Genomic DNA, 22,281 nt, shown 5'->3' with positions numbered 1-22,281 from the left:
ACCATGGTCCCGTGGACCATGATCTTTTTCTTTGTATTACTCAGAAAACTCCCTCATCCTAAAAGTTCAAGGAGAAAGCCACTAGTTTGCATGAATGATTCCTGTGTATAGATTAGAAATAAGCACTTCTGCCTGAAAGAACTCTCTGTCTGTTCACTTTTCATAATAAAAGCCATCCAGAATGGAGATTACCATTACCATACCATTACCATTACCGTAATATCATTAGCACATGTGAACATAAGAAAATTATAATAATCCGAAAGGCCATTCAGTCCACCCTGGCTCACCACTTACAAACAAGAACTATCCAGCACTGCATCAAGGCTGGACACCCACAGAGTTTCTGCCTCTACTACATGTCCTGGAACACTGTTCCATGTATTGAAAACACTGTGGGAAGAAGTAATAACTAATATTCTTGTGGGCATTATATTCATAATGTACTGAACATTAACTGCATGTACGGGGTTACCTTGCCATGCAGATTTATATTTTTAATTAATATTTTTAATGTCCTTTCCCTAAATATCCAGGCTCACTACGCTCACACATATGTATCTGTGTTTCCAGGGTTTTCCTGGGCCTCAGGGTACACCTGGAAACCCAGGACTGAAGGGCGAACCCGGAGATGTTATTTCTGTTGGTGGACTTAAGGGCGATAAGGGTGACTCAGGGTTCCCAGGTGCGCCTGGCTTACCAGGCCTGGATGGAAAACCTGGAAGGGATGGATTGCAAGGTCCACCAGGACCCAAAGGTTTTTCTGTGAGTACATGTGATGCTCCTGTGTGTGACTGTAGACAGGAATAATGGTCCCACCTGAACACACAAATCGTCATGGATTTATAATAATAGCAATTGGTTGTGACATGCCCTCAACTGTATTGAGCTATTCAGCCACTCAAACTTTGTTACAAACTAAGCTGTTTGCGTTGGCAGGGGTCTCAGTTGGTTAAAGGTGAACGTGGACCCCCAGGACAGCCTGGAGTTCCAGGCCTCCCTGGAGACAGGGGTCCAACTGGCTCCCCAGGATTTGGTCCTCAGGGTCCTCCTGGTGAGAAAGGTCTTCAGGGCGTTTCAGGCAGATCAGGGCTTTCGGGTGCACCAGGTGAGTGCCTTATATTTTCAGCCTCAGAACGTGACCTTATCAGCACATGTAGACATTCAATTAATTAACGTGTTGGAGGGGTTAGAAGTTTATTAACATGTTGGAGGGGTTAGCAAAAGGTGAACTTTCTCACACTGTTATTCTCTGTCTGCAGGCCAGAAAGGTGAACCGGGTCAAACTCTGTCGGAGAAAGGGGCTCCAGGTGCTAGAGGAGCCCCTGGAGATCCTGGTCTGCCAGGCGGTCCGGGTGAGGAGTGCAACATTTCCTTATCCTCAGTCCTGTAATTCTGGAGGGCACATTGTCACGGAGGAGTTACAATCTGGTTTATTTCTTGCTTTACACAGGTTCTCCTGGTCAGCCAGGACAGCCTGGTTTCCCAGGGTTACCAGGGACAAAGGGTGAACCTGGACTCCCTGGAATTGGCTTACCAGGGCCTCCTGGAGTCAAAGGTGCGGCTGCTTCACTGATTCATACAGCTATGCAGAACTATTTCATGGACTCATCCACATGCATCCATTTTACAGTAGTACACATGCAGCTGCAAACTAGGTGAATAGCATCATTCATGCCTAAACCAGGAAATTTTGCCTTATTTTGGTTTATGATTCCATCCCCTGTAATAGTTCCATTCAGATGAACTGAGCCTATCGAAGTATGTTTGATTGCTAACATTGGTTTGCACAGCACAAAAAGGCTTAAAAGATGCAGAAAGCTATGTGTTGATCACTGTCATTGTTGTTCCTTGAATGTTTGACACATTAAATCTTAGACCCAGTTAATCTCCCACAGGATACCCTGGGACTCTTGGCCCGGCTGGAATTCCTGGAGCTCCAGGTCGCCCAGGTTTGGATGGGCTGCCCGGTCAGCCAGGCGTCCCAGGGCCCAAGGTAAGATAGTGGAGTGCATCGAAGGATTGCTGTGTCTGAGCCCTGCAGTACATCCAGCTGATGGACCTGAAAGCTTAACATGAAACTGATCCTTTAACCTATGGGTAGTATGTTGGTGTTGAGGGTAAGCCGATGTTAAAAAGTGTGTTTGTGTATTAGGGTGAGCCTGGCTATGGTTTACCAGGACCCCAGGGGCCTCCAGGATTTGCAGGTGCGAAAGGACTCCCTGGGCTAAAGGGTGATCCCGGATTCCCTGGGACCCCTGGCCAGCCTGGGAGATCAGGCTTTGATGGAGGACCTGGCCCAAAAGGTGTGTATGCATCCTTGACATTGTTTGCTCCTTCCCTTAAGCAAAGTACATTGCTGTACATTGAATATGATATCTTTATGTCCTCTTTGCATTATTGAGTTTTGAGTTGAGGGTGTTGATTGCTTTGCTTGTATCATAGGTGATCCTGGTCGTTCTGGCACACCTGGAGCTCGTGGCCCTCCAGGTACCCCTGCATATGGCCTTCCAGGGCCCGCTGGCCCTCCTGGCAGTCCAGGACCTATGGGTCCTCCTGGTACGTGACCAGTTTATTTCTATTGACTGTGTCTTGTCAGTTTAGGCTGAACAATTTGAGGATCTGCATGTTGAAGGATATTAATATTAGTGTTAAAAGTATTATTTTTAAAAGTATTTTTTAAATGTTAAAATCATTGATTACCATGCCCAAGACAAACAGGACATTTACTTGAAAGGGTAGTGAACTTTCTTGAGTCTTTTGATGTTTCAGTTCTAGTGTATGTTGTCATTTGGCCCAAACAATTTGTTTTGTGCAATAAAGAGTATTTTAGATACCTGCCAGCTTTATAATGGCACATATTGAAGAAAGAAAATACACTTCAGGTAACTCCAGAGCTAGTACACTATTTTGTGTATGTCTCCCGATGTTCTGCTTGTGTATATTACATGTTTATCCTTTTTCTATGGCCATTGCCTAAAATAGCTTTAATCCCACACAAAAACTGTCTGAATTAATCAAAGACATAGATTCACTCCGAAACAATAGAAAAAAAACTTCAGAAAGTTAACTATTCCTCTAAGGCTGCTTTTTCAAATACATGTGCTTGAGTAATTTGTAGAGCCTCTACACTATAATAAAAAGAAATATGAATGAATATAACATGAAGTAGTCATATATGAAGTATGCCTGATATTATGGATGTTGTATATTACTTTTCGATAATGTTAATTTCTTTTTTTTGTGACCAATTTTTAATTTATTTCATTTTCAACAAGGTTTGCAGGTAGATAATGTTAATTTCTTATGCATATTCAAGAGCAATGATGTGCAATGATCTGATATTTGCATGATTAGTGCTGTAACCCATAATAAATGTCACGCTGCACACTTTCTGTAACTGAAACCTTGAATATCCATTGAGTGAGTAGCTTTGATTGATTTGCTGTCTTATTAAATTTGTGTCAGCCTGTTTCCTAATGCTTACCACAAGCGCCACCACATCACTGCTGGGTCACGCTTGCCATGTCTTAAGCACCATTCACTTGGGTTTTTTTATGTCACAAATGTGTTAATGAATGTGTGACTGAGTGAATGTCTAAGTGAATGTTAGGGGAGCACTGTCTGGCATGCCTGTTGTCACAAGCATTCTGGGCCTGTGGGGAGGTCACAGAGGGTATCTCTGTCCTGGATGTTTCTGGTCTAGAGGACGCAACTGGAGTGCAACTGAACACTGATCCTGGAGGACCACGCCCCCTTTGGGGTTCCTTTCCCCTTCTATCAGCTCTCTCTCCCATCTAACCCGTCACAACCAGACCCAGTTCTCCTATTGACAACACTGGTAACTAGAGGGCTTAGAACAGGGGTGTGAAACTCAGACTTAATGAGGTCATGTTGAGAATTGTGAATCAAATCAAGGGTTAGACATGCAATAAGCCTTTTTCACGTAAGCACTACCGAACTGCAAGTTTACATCTGTACCATAGCAACGCAAGTTCTGCCCGCTGTCAACAATAATTGTCGTCTGCCCTATTTCATGGTTGAGATTTACGCAGAATGGTGTCAGTCTTCATATTACTGTTATGCGTAAATAATTTAGCTCTCATTTACTTTTTTCTTCACCATCCATCTTTCCATCCATTCTCTAACCGCTTAGTCCAAGTCAGGGTCGCGGTTGGCTTCACCAACACAGTCCATTTTGACAATTGCCAAACTGCAAATAACTTTTAAAAGAAATTGTGTTTATTTTAAAAAACAAAAAAATTGCATTTAATAGTAAGTCAGAGTAAAGGACGAATGTTGATTGGATCTACAGTAGGCCTAAAAGTCGTGTTTATTTTATCTTAAACAAATGCAAAAAAAAAAATCCACAATTTATCAGTTACATTGCGTATTATAAAATTATTCCTCACTAAATCATTCCTGCATGTCACTTTCCTGCAAGGTGTCTTGTTAAATTCAGGAACTACCTTTTCCACACATCACGCCTGTTTCTGCTCTGCATGCACACAGAAGGCAAGTCTCACACTAACCTGTAATATGATCAGGACCAAACATTTGAAGAGTTTCATAATCATTACTTCATAATACATGCATATGTAGAGAATTTTTAACAGTTCATCCGCTCCTTGCCCTTGTCTCGCCGACATTCCTCATCCTGTTCTGAAATATCCTAACAACACTTCATGACCTAACACCCGGGGTCCCTTACCGGATGAACTTTGACCTGAAGGTGACCCAGGTACTGTAGTCATTCCAGCTCCGTTCTCTACCGTGCAGGAGTAGTGTTTTGTGGATCATGAGTGAGAGGGGGTGTTGGTCGATGGGTGGCATTGTGGTCTTGTGTGTATTGCCCTGACTTATGACTGCAATAAAGGCCACACGCTCTCATGGAAGAGATTTGTCCTGGTGCTAGTGCTTCCAGACGAGCAGAGTGAAGGCTTTGTAAAGCGTGAATGTGTGACATTGTGCCTGATTTTTCTCATACCGTAATTAACCTTTAATATTTTTGTATCATACTCAACTTTGAGTGTCTTCAGCTGTGATGTTTCAAGTATCCAGCCCTCCTAGCATCGCTAGGATCCCTGCATCTGAGATGGCATAACTGTAAGAGCTGCCAAGTAGGCCATCAAAACCACCCTGATGTTATCTCACCTATCATCCCAGGATTCCCTGGTAGGAATGGGGAGAAGGGTGACCCTGGACCCCCAGGACTGGACATCCCTGGTTTACCTGGAGACAGGGGGAACCCTGGCTTCCCTGGATCACCAGGTGCTGTGGGCCCTCCTGGTCCCCTTGGCACACCAGGCAGAGATGGACAACCTGGGCTGCCCGGTGAGTTACCACGTATATATTTGTCTGTCAATGTTTATCTTCCTGCCTGAATGACTATGTCTACTGGCTACTACATAGTAAGTGACCCTGTCTGTCTGTCTGTCTATCTGTTTACTACTTGATGTGTCCTGCCTCTTTCTGTCTGACAGCCTGTATCTTTTTCTATTAGTCTTGCCATTTTAACTTGAGTGTAGCACCAAATCAGGCTTCTTGCATTGATATATTGATGTATCTGTACTGAGATTTCTGCCCTCCTCACCTTGACACCAGGTCCAAAGGGAGATATGGGGGTCATGGGAACCCCTGGACCTGTTGGAAACTTGGGTGCCCCTGGTCCACCTGGATTCCCTGGACCAAAAGGTGCTACTCCTAAATTATAGCAAACACACTCACTGTCTCTTCAAGCACAGATGTTACAGCCGAGCACAGACATATATTTACACAATGCTTGTGTTACCTAGGCAACGACGGCTTTCCTGGACAGCCAGGGGGTACAGGTGGTCCAGGGCCAAGAGGAGACACGGGTGAACCCGGGCTACCAGGCCCACCAGGCCCAAGCATTTCCCTTCCCTTGGAGCAGAAGGGATCGAAGGGAGATCCAGGTCCCCCAGGTGAGCTCTTGTTGCCCATGTGATTCCAATGGCTTGCCCTCCTCACTCTTCACAGCATGAGCAACACAGACACAGACAAGTAAGATGACATTGTTCCTGCAGAGCCTTTTATTCGAATGATGTTTATCTCAGTGGGCTTCAGCCTGCTGTCTCTGCTGTAATGTGCGTAACTGTCGTCTTCCCCTACTTAGGCTTACATGTGTTAATGAGTGTTTCCCCTTCACTGTACAGGCTTGGAAGGTCTGCCAGGACAGAAAGGCTTTGCTGGGATGCCTGGAGACCCTGGGTCCCCCGGGCAGGATGGGCGACCTGGTGTGCCAGGACCTCCAGGTATCACTTCATTTCATATATACAGTATGCACACACACACTTACAAACAGACGTACATGCACAGGCACACACACACGCACACCCATCAAATTTTATGTGTATATAGTATTTTACATTTGTTACAGTTGAGGTGTGTTGAAGTACAGTGGAGAAATCATGTCTTCATTGTGCAGTTGCCATGAGCTCACATGCTCTGCCATGTTCAGTTACCAGGTATTGTGAATGCTCATTGTGACTTTGCCCCATTTACATTGTCTATGTATGTGATGTATTGGATACACGCCACATTCAATGATTGTAGTGTGAACACAAAAAATCAAATATGATTTGGATATATCCAAGCTTGATCTTAATCACATATGAAAGTACTCTTTATCAGATTCCAGCAGTATTGGATTTAAGTATACAGTCAACATTCCAGCATGCGTCTTCTGTTGCCAACTTTGAACTGACAATGTAACAAGTTACATTAAATAAAAACCCTGCAGGAGATGCAGGAGAATCTCGGTCTGAATGCATGGAATTAGATATATTGCACATTATAAAACAGCCAACAACATAAATAGATTGTACAGAATGCCTGTTTGTCATCGATATGAGTGTGAACAAGGCCTTTGATGTTCAGGTCCGAAAGGTGACCCTGGGGTACCAGGTCAGCCAGGAGCCCCAGGAATACCAGGGCAGAAGGGAAACATGGGAGAGATGGGATTCCCAGGTCAGTGTGTGCTCTCCTCTCTGTCTCGTTTACCACAATCTCAACTATAGGGGGTGCTCTGTACCCACTCTCTCTTTTTTTATTAAATGTTGAGTCCATGCAATAGCTAGTCAAACGTTCAAGTATTACTGTTCTTGTCTGTCGTCCCCCAGGACCCAGCGGAGTGAAAGGAAGTCCAGGGCAGCCAGGCCGACCTGGATCACCTGGTTCGCCAGGTGTCCCTGGGTTTACAGGTTCTAAGGGTGACCCTGGTTTACCAGGATATGGAGTGCCAGGAAGCCCTGGCTCTAAGGTACGAATACAGTTCTTTTCCATATTGCCATTAGAAATGGTGAGCCCTAAGAGGAGCTAAAATGTGAAGAGAAACATCCATGTTGTGAGCATGGAGAGTGTACAGCTCTTTAGGCTTTTCTGCTTGACAGATGACCCAGTTAAAATATCCCTTTCTCTGACAGCAAATGTGATCTACTCTTTATTCAGATGGAGCCATTTTATCCTCCACAAAGCCGGTTATTCAGAGAGTTACTATTCAGATTTGTCCAGAACTTTTCAGTTGTCCTGCTCACAGGCAAACACACAGGTGGTGGCAGTGGTGCCTAAGAGGATTTGTCACCTTGTTAGGAAGCCATATACACACAAATGAATCTCTCCACAAGAGGTACTTTAAGGTTCCTTTAAGGCTACAGCAACTAACGATTCAGTGCGGCCTATTGTGTACCCTTGGATTTATCAGGGATTCTCAATTAATTGTGAATGGACTGAAAGCTTGGTGATCGTGTATTTAAATACCCTGTGTAAATATATTGCGCCTATTTGTTCAGGTAGGTAATTTCTCTTTTGTTTACCTGAAACTCACAGGGTGATCCGGGTCTTCCGGGATCCCCTGGAAGCTTTGGAAACAAAGGCCAGCCAGGTGCCCCAGGCCTGCCAGGTCTACCAGGTAGCCAAGGACCAAAGGGTGATTCCGGACTCCCAGGATTTCAAGGTAAAGTCCCCTTCCCAGCTCTCCCTCTCACCCACTCCCCCCCACTAGAAACACCTTAATAAGCCAGCAGATAGCTTTAAAAGTCGATGTACTACATTGCCGCATGACCGAATGTGTGTTCATCTTTTCTGTCATCTTTGATTCTCTGAGCATTGCCTTTATGGGATTTGTTTCCAGGTCCGCCGGGTAGTCCTGGCCCCAAGGGTCTGGACGGAGCCCCAGGACCCCCAGGGCTCATTGGGCCCTCTGGCCGACCCGGAGAACCAGGCCGTGGTGGGTCCCCTGGACTGCCCGGAGACAAAGGACAAGCAGGCCGGGACGGCATCCCTGGACCAGCTGGATTGAAGGGAGACCAAGGTAAGAGAAACCTTTGTATGTGGGTAGGTAGATGTTGCACATTTTTGTAAAGAACATAATATTTCAATACCCAATTGATACAAGTATATATTACTCACTAATTCTGAGTGGGCGGAGTTCTTACTCTATCGTTATGACAACATGCTAATGCTGTTTACGCTGCTGGGTGTTAATGGGCTTCAGTATCTAAATATTTGGCATCAAGAAGGAGGATTATTTATTAAATGAAGATCCATTGATTTATTGCAGTTTTTTTTACACAACTGTTTTTTGTCTATTGACTGGGTAAGCCGTTGAATAAGTCAACCACATGTGAATGCTAAGTCCACCACTTGTGAATGCATATTGATTTGAAAAAAGGTGCAAACGGAATGCTATGACACCCTTCTCCTTGCCTCTTCATGCAGGACTGCCTGGCTATGGCCTCCCCGGAAACCCAGGTCTTCCAGGATTACCAGGTGATGTCTCCACACTTACTTACCAGTCCTCCTCAATTACCTCCCACCAACAAACCCCTGCAGTAATTATGCCACTGTTCCAGTGTGAATATTGTCCATGAGCAGCCTTCTCTAGCTACTTGGAATACCTGTGAATGTCCAGGTTCATATGTTTGGCTTCACTCAATAACTTTACAGTGTTTTTCGGTATAGTACTCTAAGCTGTAGTATAACAAATAAATTGAATTGAATCACTGCCAAATTTGCCTTTCCTGTTGTTCTCAAGGGTAAATGTGCATGTCCAATACCCTTACTGACTCTGTGTGGTTTATTTGCTCTTCAGGTCCAAAGGGAGACGTGGGCCCTTTTGGTCAGGCTGGTAGCCCAGGCTTCCCTGGACAGAAGGGTGATCCGGGATTTCCTGGCTTGCCTGGAACCCCTGGTAATATTGGGCCTCCAGGTCCCCCTGGACTACCTCAGCAAGGGCCCAAAGGTAACATAGGGCTCCCAGGCCCTCCAGGAAGAGGCGGTAAGTGTCACAGCAAACACTTTGACATAACAAGCCTGTTCTGCTGCCTGGTGTTCCCTTCAATTTCGTATTATAACTGTCTGGTTGGTCTGTGTTTAGTGTAACCTCGCTGGACCTGAGTTTACCTCTACAGGTAAACTGTGAAGCAGTATTAAAAAACTATTTGTGAATGTGATTTTATCCATCTACTCCAAGAATTATGAGTTCATAACATTTGAAAAACCAGATGCTATGAATATATTAAATAGAATAAATTATGAATGCACCTATATGTTTATGGACATTGTAATTCCTACTGTTTCATGCACAATATGCATCACTTGATGAACACCAGGCAGCAAACTGGAGTTTGTGATCTATAGGAATGTCACCCTCATTTGATTGACCTGCATGAGATGCTGCACAAATCAGCACTGAGCACAGAGCACACAAACACATACTCCAATCAATGCAGTGCCAAGCACAGCGAGCACAAAGTGACCTGATTGTATCACGCGCACTGCAAGCGAACACGCTCACGCCCGCTTCACCAGCCCCTACCACTTCCGGGTCCCAAGGAGCCGCACCTGCCAATCAGCGTGTGTCACCAGGTCAAGCGTGCCTATGAGCATGGCCTTATCCGCATCCTGTCTGCATCCCCCGTCCTGTCCCGTCATCTGTCCTTTATCCATCCGTCAGCCGACCCAGTGTTTTCCTCACCCCCTCTCCCTTGACTGGTCACAGGTGGCCGTCTTGGCTCCCGTTCTGCACTCTCATTTTCCCGGTCTTTCCACAGGGCAGTGTCCGTCTCCACGTTTTCTTCTGTTTGATTTTAAAGGTTTTTACTGGCGTGAAACAGCTAAGTTTGAACAAATCCCATCAGCAAATGCGCTGTACAGGTTTCAGAGGTTTTCATATTCCGTACTCTTTGCTGGAATAACATGAGGATTAGCCTGTAGCCATATTTGTCACTGTGGCTTCGTTCTCTGCTCAGCTGTTTCCACCTCCTGGATCAGTGTCTCACCTGCATGGGCAATGTGTGTCCAAGAAAAGAGAACCCTCGGACCTGCGCAGGGCAGTCCAATTCAGGCTTGGCAACTACTGGACTTATGAGACTCTCAGACAGTTCTAGGAAAACAAGGGCTCACTTCAGATAATGTATGTAATAATGAGGCATGCTAGTGCTCGTCCCTAACAGAGGCTGAGGCAAATCACTGTGCTATTTCATTAGCCATCTGTGACTAGGAGTCCACTGCAATGGTAGGGCATAGTACCGCTTGTCCCATTGGGGTAGAATGGACTGCAGTTCAGATTAAGAAAAATGTGTACAATGATGAGGGCTGTACAGTATTTGATCACTTAGGGATAGTGAGTCCATACTGTAGATACTTCAACATAGTGAAGTTAACCAAATCTGTGATATCATCCCCCAAAAATAGTTCTCAATTATTAATTTGGCACAATGTAACTGCTTAGAAATTTTACTTGACATTTTTGAGCCCTAAGCACCACTTTCATATGGCACATACTCGCATACAAGGATTTTTTTACAGTGCGCACAAAAATAAAAGGTAGTACCCCCTCTAAAACAGAAACCTTATAAGTCTGAGTCCTAAGAGCCTGTATTGGATGCGTCCTGTGTAAGAACAGGTGTATGTTAAGAGAGCGAGGGCGTAACGTGTGATTCCTGTTTCCTGTGTCATGGCCCCGCCTTTTTCGGCATGGCCGTGCTTCCTACGCGGCCCGTGTTGATGACACGTGACTTTGCCAGGCCCTGCAGGTCAGACTCCACGCCCAGCTTCTTCCACATGCCTTCCAATGTCCCGCCACTGCTGCCCTTAAGGAGTCCCGCTGGGGCCTGATAGCAACCCCATGGGCTAGGTGCTAGGGCACACTGTACTTTCCTCTGATAGTCTAGCGCTTAACCTGACTGTGATAGTTCAGTGAGAATTGGGTGTTCAGTGCCGAGTAAGACATTTGTATTGCTTTATATTACTTTGACAAAAACTGAACCATGGGATTGCGAACTCAGATGAAGCTCTACAATGTAGCGTATACCTGATGGTAAGAGTAAAAGATCCATTTAGTCAACCAATGGAACATTCTATATTAAAGACTTATTTCTGTGGAACTAAATCATAATCATAATAATTAATCATAGTGAATGTTAGCATGATATGAGTAATGTCATTATTTATCAATTAATACATCACTCCAAGCTTAAGTTACATAGTCATTATGTGACTTTTTGTTGGTGATTATATTTTTATTATTGATTTATTTCATTGGGAAACCATTCCTAGTTCTCAAAACTGTTATTTTATGACTGTACAGATAATACTAGCTGCTATTGTTGGTTTTCCTAAGTTTGCTCTCATCTATGTACAGTACAGACATATTTATTTGTTTTATGTTAACTTTAAAGTTTTTGTAACTAATGTATAGCGTTTATAGCATATTAGTTTGTATTCTTGCTTTTGCTTAATATTTTATTTATGCTACATTGCTTTTATTATTATCTATTATTATTAATTTTATTGTCTACAGCCAAACCCCAAACAAATATTCAGCAATGCTATTTTGATCTATTTGTATTAACAAGCTAATCATATAGAACTAATGTAGACTGCAAACCCCATTCATCATTTTTAAAGATCGCAAGGGGCAAACCTAGTTGGAAACAGTAATACGTATGATTCATATTGCACTTTAATTGGATTGTTACTATTTGTAGGCTTTTCTTAGTGAGATTTTAATCTATATTTGCTGAGGTTTCGCTGTATCAATGGCTAATGAAAATGATATTCAGTCTGACACTCAGTGGAGGATAATACAAATTCATGAGGCCGAATCAAATTCTCAGGTGAATCCCACATTAACAATGAGCCCTGAGCAGAATCAAAGCTCACAGTGAATGTATTACCCTCCATGAGTGTAAAGTCCACTGTTTCCAGCTATTCAGCTTGACTTCAATGCTGTGCTAACCGTTAATCTCATTTTAACTCTGTGCTGTGCACCCCCCCTCCCCCCCGGCTCTTCTAAACGGGGAATTCTGGGATACTTGGAATTCTTGAACCTAGGTCTTCCAGGTTAGAATCGCCTTTGGTTTGATTCCCACTTCTATGGTATTATGCATTTCAGGAATCGTTGAGCGAGTGCCCCGTCGTATTGGTACACATGTATTTGTGATTGATTCTTGTTTTTCTCCTCTTTTCCTCATAGGAGGTTGTGATGTATAGCCTACATCATCATACTTGTATTTCTCCATCAACACACACACACACACACTCACACACACAAACACACATTCACTCACACACACGCACACATGCATATACAGATCTTTTCAGTGCTCTTTTCTGTTTGCATGCCATTTAACTCCTCTTTGAGTTGTATTTTAACCAAGTGGATGTGACAGTACTTATGAATCTATGTTATGTCATAGAATGTAATCGCATTATAAATAAGAATCAAAAAGAAAAACTTTCAGGTTTTCATATTGATTAGTAAGTCCAGATGTTAGGTCAGAATTACTTAACAGAGACAATATCATATGTGTGAAGGCAGATTATGAGCTGAATTCACTCGGAGGACATACTGTACAGTTATCAAGGTTGGTGTGGAATCCTGACAAGCCAGCGCTGGCTGTGGTGAAATTTCTCAAAGGGCTTCACATATTTTGATTGGCTCTACAGCCAATAATCATAATCAATAATATCACAAGGAGTTTCCAGAGTTTTCTCTGGTTCATTGCCTAAGTATGATGTCTTGAGTTGATGGGGCGCCTACAGTCTACATACCTGAGACAGCTGTGCGTAAACTCTTCTTCTCCAACACAATGACAACTACACTCAGCTGGTGGACTGGAGGGTGGTTAGAAGCAGCAGCTGGCAGGATTTGTTTTTGGAGGAGTGCAAGTGTTTTTCGTGGTCTTCCAAATGAATGGAGGGCATTACAAAAATGGGACAAACCTAAATATGTGATTGGTTATCCCATATTGCACAAAAATGTAATTAGTAAATGGACATTGAAGTTAATTAATAGAAGTTCCATCAGTGACTTGATAAAATAAAATAATCTGAGCCAATACAGTGGTTCAATGTGGAAACAAACTGACATGATGTAAAACTTCACCATTCTTTGGTTTGGAGGGCTCTCTGTGTATGTCCTCCTTGTGAATCCACCCCTATAAATATAAATACCTGGTTCACAAAGCAATACTATACATTGCCTGATACAGTGTGATTGCAGTTTACTGTTACATTGTACTGTATAGTTTAGTCCGTGTCTGAACTCTGTAGGTCAGAGTAGGTGTGGTGTGCTCGGGCTGACTGTGGTATGGCTGGCATTTGTGATGTTTTCTCCATTTGTGCATGTGAAGGTCCTCCAGGTCCTGAGGGACCCCGTGGCCCCCCTGGCAGTGGAGGCACGAAGGGGGAGAAGGGGCTGCCTGGCCCGTTTGGCCAGTCTGGTCTGCCCGGACTGAAAGGCGACCGCGGATTCCCTGGTTCTTTAGTAAGAGGATTTGTTTGGTGTCTTATGAAACAATACAAAAATAATGCACTCTACGTGGGCGACTGTGGTCTTTGTAACTACACAAGGCTCATAGAGCACTTATAGTGATTCCAGGAGTGATGCGATACTCTGTAGTGGACACATATACACCAATTTGAATATCAGAACATGTAAGTATAAGAAAGAGGGATGACTGAAGGTGCTCTCATGATTTACAGTTTTTCATCCAACTCATCCTTTATGTATGTGGCCCAAGTACCATGTATCATTATGTACAGTAGCAATCTGCCAGGAGATGGCAGGAGTGCTGCTTTGCTGGAGCAAGCATAGCTATCACTAATCAGGATCCATGTCTGAAAAAACCAGCCCTGACCTCTTCCCTCCCCATGTTTTCAGGGCCCTCCTGGCAATCCTGGGCGAGATGGATTGAAAGGAGACATTGGACTGCCTGGAGTACCAGGCTTCCCAGGTCCGTACAGAGCAGAATGAGTCCATCACATCAATATTATAGATTTGTTCTTGTTGTTGGTGTGATGCATTTATGCATAGTGTGCAGTTTATGTGATATATGCACCTGTTTAAGTCTGCTCATGTCCATTCCATGCTTAACATTTTGTGTGTCTGTGTTGGTTATAGGACCAAAGGGGACGAGTGGCTCCCCTGGCCCACTTGGCGCTCGTGGCGATCCAGGAGATTTAGGTCCTCCAGGTAAGAGAGTGCAGTGATCTGCAAGACAAGCAAACTCCTGGACATCGTGCAGAGAGATCCTGTTGACCAGCATAGTTTTCTCTACGCTCTAATACCATCGACTGCTATCCCATTTGTGAAATGCACAGCTTTTCGTAATCATATGACTGCCCAAAGTGGGAAATGTGCCCGTTTAACTGTCCCCCTCTAATGACATTTTTTTCTTTCATATAGGGCCCCCTGGTGACCCCGGTGTGTCTCCAGGCCCCATTGTACTGAAAGGGGACCAAGGGCCACCAGGGCCCCCGGGCCTGCCAGGTGGGCGTGGCCTCCCTGGTCCCCCAGGATTGGAGGGGCTCCCAGGTATGTGGACTATGATGGCTGTCTGTTTCTAAGTGCTAACTCCAGTAGAAATCACACTCTTGAGCAACGTAGTCGCAGTTTAGCTTCTGTCAATAATGAAGGCCCATCTTTTTACCCGTCTAGCTGACATTGACTGTTTTTTTTTGTTCAGGTCAGCCGGGAAGCCCGGGAGATCCAGGCCCTGAGGGTCCACCAGGATTCTCTGGGCCCATAGGACGAAAAGGAGACACTGGGCCTTCTGGACAGCCAGGTCAGAACTCGGCACGCTTGTTTCTCACTTTCTCTAGCTCTGATGTCTCTCTGCAGTCATCGGGACATTATGGAATGCTATGCTTTGCAGACAATATACGCTGTCTTTGGGGTCTTCTACCAGGTCTGCTGCAACAGTAGCCTAGTTCCTAGCATGCTGCTGCATCTCTCGTTTCTCTTCTCTTGTCCAACCAGGTCAACGTGGGTTTCCAGGCCCACCGGGATCAGACGGGCCCCAGGGGCTTCCTGGCATACCCGGGTCTGTTTCAGCAGCCCATGGCTTCCTCATCACACGCCACAGTCAGGCCGTAGATGTGCCTTTCTGTCCTGACGGCACCAACCTGATCTACGATGGCTACTCCCTGTTGTACGTGCAGGGCAACGAGAGGGCTCATGGTCAGGACTTGGGTAAGGCATCTCACATGGCTTGCAGGCACCCTGAGGTGGGGCGTTTTATCCAACGTGGGCCAAAGCTTGAGATGCTCTCCTGCTCTCCCAAACAGGTACGGCGGGCAGCTGTCTGCGCCGATTCAGCACCATGCCCTTCATGTTCTGCAACATCAACAACGTCTGCAACTTCGCCTCACGCAACGACTACTCGTACTGGCTATCCACGCATGAGCCCATGCCCATGAGCATGGCGCCCATCACCGGCGAGAATATCAAGCCTTTCATCAGCAGGTGAGGGAAAGGGAGAGCGTAAGGGAAGCAGTTGCTTCTATAAGAAAGTTCCATCGTCAGGCTTATATACTATATACTATTGTTTCTAGTATCTGTTAGCTGCCTAATTTTGTATCAGGGACTACAGAGTAGTGCACAGTTGAGAGGAAATGTCCACCAGAACTCTGCAGCAAAAGAAGGGAGCACTCAGCAATGGTCTAATGATGCTCATTGAAGATTGGTTGAAGATTGGTGCACTTGATTGACCCAGTTGTGCCTGTGTGTGACCAGATGTGCGGTCTGTGAAGCCCCTGCCATGGTGATTGCTGTGCACAGCCAGACTATCCAGCTTCCCTCCTGCCCACAGAACTGGGACCCGCTGTGGATTGGCTATTCCTTCATGATGGTACAGAACAAATCATGTCAAAAATGCCTAAAATGTTTTGAAGTTTATTCTTAAATTGAAAATCCAACAATCAAAATCAAATGTAGTGTATATTTTCTTTTTCCAAAAGAAACTAATCTTTTATAAAACTATGAAAACACACAGCTTCTCTTCCACTCTCTCCTAGCTGAGATTTCTGTGCACAGAGCAGAAGTATAGTATTCAGGTCCTCACTGTCTGATGGATGGAGATCTGTCTGATGCTAAGAGTCAGCACACATTCTAAAATTATAAACCAAGCCTCTGAGGTCTTTCTAAATGTCTGTCCTCCTTCCCCACTCACAGCACACTAGTGCTGGGGCAGAGGGCTCGGGACAGGCCTTGGCCTCCCCTGGATCCTGCCTTGAGTCGTTCCGCTCTGCCCCCTTCATCGAGTGCCACGGGCGGGGCACATGCAATTACTACGGCAACTCCTACAGCTTCTGGCTGGCCACGGTGGACGTCTCTGAAATGTTCAGGTACGACAGCCTGATCATCGGAAATACCTGGGATGTGAATACGGGATATTTTTTTTAGGGGCATACATAGCTAATTCTGGTAATTAATTAATAATGTGGCTTTATGAGGTTAATGTGTCCTTCAATAGATGTACAAAATCACATTAATAACAATTGGTGTCTAATTAAGAACAATTAGTAGGTCGTCACAATAGAGAGCTTGTTACTATGGTTGGACCCAAAACCAGCATGCATAGTGAGTCCCCAGGACCAGGGATGATAAAGACTGATGCACGGGATCTATGAGGGTTGTGTATCCTATGAGATATCACAGCTGTGGTCTCTTCTGAAAGAAACTAAAATAGGTTCTCCTTTATGTGCATGGGTAATCCCCTACTCTGCATCCAAACACGTAGAAACACAGATGTGCATATGATTTCTTATTCATTCACTTGGTCAGCCCCAAACCAGAAATCAGACCTGAGTCCCCCTCTGCTCTCCCCCTGCAGGAAGCCCCAGGCAGAAACACTGAAAGCAGGGAACTTGCGAACACGCGTGAGCCGCTGCGTGGTGTGTATGAAGAAAACGTAACGGAGCACGTAACCTGTCGCCAGGTACGAAAAAGTCAAGATCGATGGCGATGAAAATGTCAACAGCAGGTGGAATTCCAATTTTTCCTCGTAAAAAACAAACAAAAAAAAAAAACAAACAAAACAAAAAAACTCAATGGTGCTACTGTGCAACACAGCAAAACTGAAAAAGAAAAAACCAACGATTCATTCTTTTTAAAGAAGTACCTCAAAGAGAATCGATAAACCACAAAGGGTGGCATGGCAGATGTGTGACAAAGGTGCATTTTTATTTTTCTCTTTCTGAGAAGTTTTTTCCTCTAGAATATTCCTTTCTTCTCACGTTTTGTTGTTGGTACACATTTTGAGAGAGAAGTGTGCTTTTTTTAAAGAGTGGAATTGTCTCCATGTTACCAAATCGGCACTTTGACTTCAGAACATCACAGAGAGGAGTTGCACTGAAGAGCTTCCTTAGTGAGACTGCATTTTTTTATCGTTTCAATTAGACTTTCCGTCACTTGATTTCTCATGGTGGTACTAACTCTGCTGTATCCAAGACTCTTAACTATAGGCCTTTTTTCTCTTTTGTAAGTAATAAAATGTGTATATTGTGTAAAACACCTTTTTAGTGTAAAACATAAAACGGTACTCTACTATGAATTGCTGGGTGCTGTTCACTCACTCACCCACTCACAGACCCACTTACACACCCACTCACTCATATTGTACAAAGTAAGCTTTTTATGAATGAAACAGTATTTTATATATATATAAAGAATATATATATATATATATTAAAAATGAAACATTTTTATAAACTTTATTTGGCTGTGGGAGGTTTTTCTTAATTTTTTTTCACGTAATATAACATTTTACAAACTACTGAATTTTATGTTGAATTAAGCAGGTTCTATTGTCAAAGACTTGTGATATTGTACAATAAATTCGATTTGATCTGGATTTTAGAATATTTTATTACATTTTGCCAGTGGGATTTTTTAAAGGCTAATGGCCTCTCTTAAATGGAAACATAGGCAATCATAAAATAAACCCATGAATGTTATATGTACGTTTTGCCTCCACTGATCTTGCTAACCATATATCTGTTCACAGTATATATATACACAGTTCGTATGCTGAGCAAGACCACAAAAAGCAAATAAATTCCTATGAAAATACATGACCTATTGTGAAATCCAGCTGCCAAAGGGTCATCTATGTGTATTAATTTTAAAATCTGTTTTTAAAATTGTTTTTGTCATGTTTATTATCCAGAAGTTGTCACCAACTTTAAAGACTGAAATAAAGAAATATAAAGTTTTTGCTGTCTGTGTTACAAACATGTACGATATTCCCATATCAATCAACGGCTTAGATGGTACACAATAGGAGGAACTTGTTTTATTGTGTTTCCCATAAATTGACTTGATCCTTAGTTCCTTTGTTTGTACTTACCACATATTTTGCATAGTTTTTAGAATGTTGTGAGGAATGTGAGTTTACGGTCCAAGGCAGGTGGTCCAGCAAGAATTAAGGTAACAGTCACTGGAGGTCAATATGAACTTCCAAATGTGCCCTCTCAGGAATCTGCTTTCAGTTTGTGTGTACTGTCCCAGCCTAATAAGCATTCTGAGTGCTGGAGGAATAGGTTGAATAATCCCAAACCTTTGTTGTGGCAAAATGGTACATTCCAATGCACATTATGAGATACATGTTTTAAATGGTTCTCTGAGATTGATTTAAACAGTTCTTGTACATTCTGCTGAATTTCTGCCAAATTGTATCATGAAATTCTCTGGATTGACTGTTAGAAAATGCAAAGGTTATAGACAGGTAAGTTTATTTTCGGTTTTTTCTTTCATTTTAAAAAACTTGAAGGCATGTTGCAGATTTGATTTTTTCTCCAGTCATGAACTGTTGTGTCAACAACATTCTTAACAGTAAGATCTTACAGCATTTCAGTTGAAGAAAGGGAGTATAAATAACTGGAGATACACTGACACACTCATCTTTTGAAAGCAGTGTGAAAACCTCAGGCCATGTATAGCGGTTTCTATCTGTAGTGTTTGTGTAGAAACCAAGAATAAACTAAAAGTGATAGTCAGATATCAATAATGATATCTAAGCGCAGAATGTACATTTATTTTTGACTTTTATCTAACATGCACTGTATTTGAGAAAGTACCATACATTTTCTAAAATACTCACATCTTAGTAAAACTTGTATCTAGCTTGTATCTTTATCTGATGTCTTGTGTTTGATAGTAAAATGTATAGCCCACCAGCTGTGTTGCTCAGTCATTGCATCAGTTTTTCTTGCACAGCTGCTGCAGGTCTCTGATTAACCAGAGTGGATGCAAGTATATTTTGCGGAAGGGAAAATCACAACAGACTAGGTGTGGGACATTTTACAGTTTTCTCTCCACTATGATAAGCTTGCAGTTACTTGAGTACTCTTTTTTTTTGGGGGGGGGGGGGTGATAAGGGGGTGACAAGGTGCCTCTAGAGGCCATTTTACAGCAGCAGACCAGCTTAAAGGTGTCGTAGAGCATTTTTCTCTGACATTACTTCATTCAAAACACCTAATGGTCATCTGTCTCCTTTCCCATAGTCATCAGGTTTTAGTAAACTTTAGCTACAGATATTGTTTAATAGAATTATCAAGGATGATGGGTATTTTAATGGATAAATATCTCTCACCAAAAGTGTTTACTAGGTACAATTTTAATACAGTACAGAATACTTAAAAACTATTTGAAATTTTTTTTCATCATGCAGATTTGACGAAAAAGTCAAACCACTCCTCTGGCTGCTTGAAGTGTATGATCTTTCGGCACCTGTTGCCTTGTCTAAAGTGCCACAAGGGGGAGCTGTGTGTGTGTGTGTGTGTGTGTGTGTATGTATGTTTGTGATTGGGCTTCCATATGTGTTTAATTTACAAGCAAAACAGGCAAAAGGCAGATTTGAATCACTTTTAATTGAATATTGCAGCTGATGTACTACTGGGATGTAAATAGTGTCAATCAGCTAGCCTAGGCTCATAATGACTGAATATATAATCTTTTTGAAAAGGGGTTTTCACTGAGGCATGCTGAATTCTGAATTCAGCAAGAGAGTTCATTAGGTTTATTTGTGTACAGAAGTAAGAATAAAAAATATTTAATTCAAACTGAATTTCACTGGTACTTAAAGACCTGTGGAAATGTAAGAACAGCTGTTCACAGAGACTTGTTTGAGAAGGTTTCTGCTCTAAACTGAATATTTGATCTGGGTTTTCTTTTTGTTATTTGCAGGTGACTACTGTACATTTTTTTACAGTATGTGTAAAAGAAATTCAAGATAACTAACAGACTTACCCGTGAATAGCATAAGCTTAGTGAGGGAAGCTATTCCTCAAGAGCAGCTGAACCATGTGCCTGGCTGGTCAGATGCTGCCCTCGATATTTAAGATTGTCAAGGGGGCTTGGAGTTTGGACTGCTATATTAGGAGATGACCTATGTGCTTCCAAGAGTTTCTCTACCTACCTTATGTCATAGTAGGCTGGGTTTCCTCAGTGCTGACCAGCACACTGGGTTGAAATGTTGGGGATACCAGCAGGTCAGATATAGTTGAGGTGGCGAGGTGATGATCTTGGCCCTGTCTGTTTTGGAGACAGCTGCTGGCTCAGATGGAGAGGGGTCGATTCTGTGATTTGGGACGCACTGACGCAAATTCATCCACGTCACCCTCTTCTTAACTAGCCAAATATCATGTGAGACATGCTTTCTAAGGTCAGTGTTTTGAAACCTAAGTCAGCCACATGTACTACTTCCCCCAGGAGTTGATGAGTTGTCGCTGAATTAGTAATGAATCTCTGCGATTCACATGCTTGTGGTCAGAGCCTTTACAATGGCATCCCTACTGGACCCCCCAAACTCTCACCATCCCACTCATCATATCTCCTAATGACAGCCGTTCCCCTTCTTTCCCAAATGAGGGTGCCCATTACGTTTAGAAGCTTGATGAATCAGATCTTCTGTGTGTGTGTATTTTGGGGGTGGGTATCTCTCTCATATTATCCACAGAGGCATAGGCAGTCCTGAGAGTTGAAACTTCTTAGAATATCTGCCAGTGCAAACTACATTATTCTGAGGAAGTAGTATTCTGCTTTGAATGGCTGGTATTAACCCCAATCTTGTCACAAGCTGCTTTTTTGTGGGCTATTTTTGTCACATAATAAACAAGTCATCTTCATTTTTAAGAACTGATTTGTACTGTGTAAAAATATTTAATGAAAAATGGCTGTTATGAGTCAATTTAGTAAATAAATACATTTATATGGCACTTACAAATAGTGCTTCCACAGGTATTTATAGAGATGTGCTGAAAGTTGTTCAGGAAGTTACTTTGCCAGATTACATTTGCTACATAGCTCTCAATCCCTTTGTTTGGCTCATGTGTTGCTTCAATCTTCATGTAAACATAAGTACAAGATTTTTTGGTTTCTCAGTTAAGTCCATTAAGTTCTCAAACAGATTACACAACTTAAACTAGAAATTTGAAATGTGGACACTGTTCTAGGTTAGCTTTTATGACATAATGCCTCTAGTCATTTACTGCACCATCTTTGCTTGAGCTTTCATAGCCCCATCAAATCTTGTTGGTGTTGTTTGGTGTGGGGTAAAATACTTTGAAAAACAAGCCTTATGAAAAAAACAAGGTTGTTTTGAAACATGTGCATGCAAATAAATCACTCTCCATCTTCAACTTGCATTGAACTGCAGTTGTGGCAAAATTATTGCAAGGTCAGCAGCTCTCCTGCCAGAAGTTGAATTGGCCTCTTTTTACTCATGAAGCCACCAATTATTTTTTAAAAGTGCTGTAAATTTCTTCCACTCTTTGCAGAGTCTTTCATAAGCAGTTAATTACAGTAAGATGTGACAGGTGTTCATATGTAGTTAAACCTAGGTGATGGCCAGCACTAATGAGGTTAGATAAACTGCATTTGTTCACCTATAGCATGTATCTGAATTCTGCTGCTATGTTGCTACAGACACCTGTGCACCTGCACCCCCCCCCCCCCTTATCCTCTTGGATCTA

General features: G+C 43.0%; 1 protein-coding gene across 2 annotated transcripts in view; it reads left to right on the top strand.

Annotated features, from left to right (window-relative positions):
• The window catches only part of col4a5 (collagen, type IV, alpha 5 (Alport syndrome)), a 53,877-nt gene extending 35,356 nt beyond the window's left edge, over positions 1 to 18,521 (top strand). Inside the window, exons 24-50 of one of the 2 annotated variants that reach the window (XM_064328446.1) lie at positions 574 to 765; positions 940 to 1,108; positions 1,263 to 1,355; positions 1,454 to 1,558; positions 1,899 to 1,996; positions 2,156 to 2,306; positions 2,446 to 2,556; positions 5,155 to 5,334; positions 5,605 to 5,694; positions 5,796 to 5,945; positions 6,177 to 6,275; positions 6,901 to 6,990; positions 7,143 to 7,282; positions 7,849 to 7,975; positions 8,153 to 8,332; positions 8,740 to 8,790; positions 9,113 to 9,298; positions 13,659 to 13,792; positions 14,189 to 14,261; positions 14,429 to 14,500; positions 14,714 to 14,842; positions 14,994 to 15,092; positions 15,287 to 15,499; positions 15,595 to 15,772; positions 16,043 to 16,157; positions 16,481 to 16,653; positions 17,142 to 18,521. In XM_064328446.1, the coding sequence (XP_064184516.1) occupies positions 574 to 765; positions 940 to 1,108; positions 1,263 to 1,355; positions 1,454 to 1,558; positions 1,899 to 1,996; positions 2,156 to 2,306; positions 2,446 to 2,556; positions 5,155 to 5,334; positions 5,605 to 5,694; positions 5,796 to 5,945; positions 6,177 to 6,275; positions 6,901 to 6,990; positions 7,143 to 7,282; positions 7,849 to 7,975; positions 8,153 to 8,332; positions 8,740 to 8,790; positions 9,113 to 9,298; positions 13,659 to 13,792; positions 14,189 to 14,261; positions 14,429 to 14,500; positions 14,714 to 14,842; positions 14,994 to 15,092; positions 15,287 to 15,499; positions 15,595 to 15,772; positions 16,043 to 16,157; positions 16,481 to 16,653; positions 17,142 to 17,223 (3,480 nt within the window). In that variant the 3' untranslated portion in view covers positions 17,224 to 18,521. Of the gene's footprint in view, positions 1 to 573; positions 766 to 939; positions 1,109 to 1,262; positions 1,356 to 1,453; positions 1,559 to 1,898; positions 1,997 to 2,155; positions 2,307 to 2,445; positions 2,560 to 5,154; positions 5,335 to 5,604; positions 5,695 to 5,795; positions 5,946 to 6,176; positions 6,276 to 6,900; positions 6,991 to 7,142; positions 7,283 to 7,848; positions 7,976 to 8,152; positions 8,333 to 8,739; positions 8,791 to 9,112; positions 9,299 to 13,658; positions 13,793 to 14,188; positions 14,262 to 14,428; positions 14,501 to 14,713; positions 14,843 to 14,993; positions 15,093 to 15,286; positions 15,500 to 15,594; positions 15,773 to 16,042; positions 16,158 to 16,480; positions 16,654 to 17,141 lie in introns of both variants that reach the window. The other variant, XM_064328447.1, reaches the window with a different exon arrangement.
• The last annotated feature ends 3,760 nt before the right edge of the window (positions 18,522 to 22,281 follow it).

Source organism: Anguilla rostrata, chromosome 3 (assembly GCF_018555375.3).
Source record: "Anguilla rostrata isolate EN2019 chromosome 3, ASM1855537v3, whole genome shotgun sequence".
Classification (NCBI taxonomy): Eukaryota; Metazoa; Chordata; class Actinopteri; order Anguilliformes; family Anguillidae; genus Anguilla; species Anguilla rostrata.
This window is presented reverse-complemented; position numbering and strand designations above follow the sequence as displayed.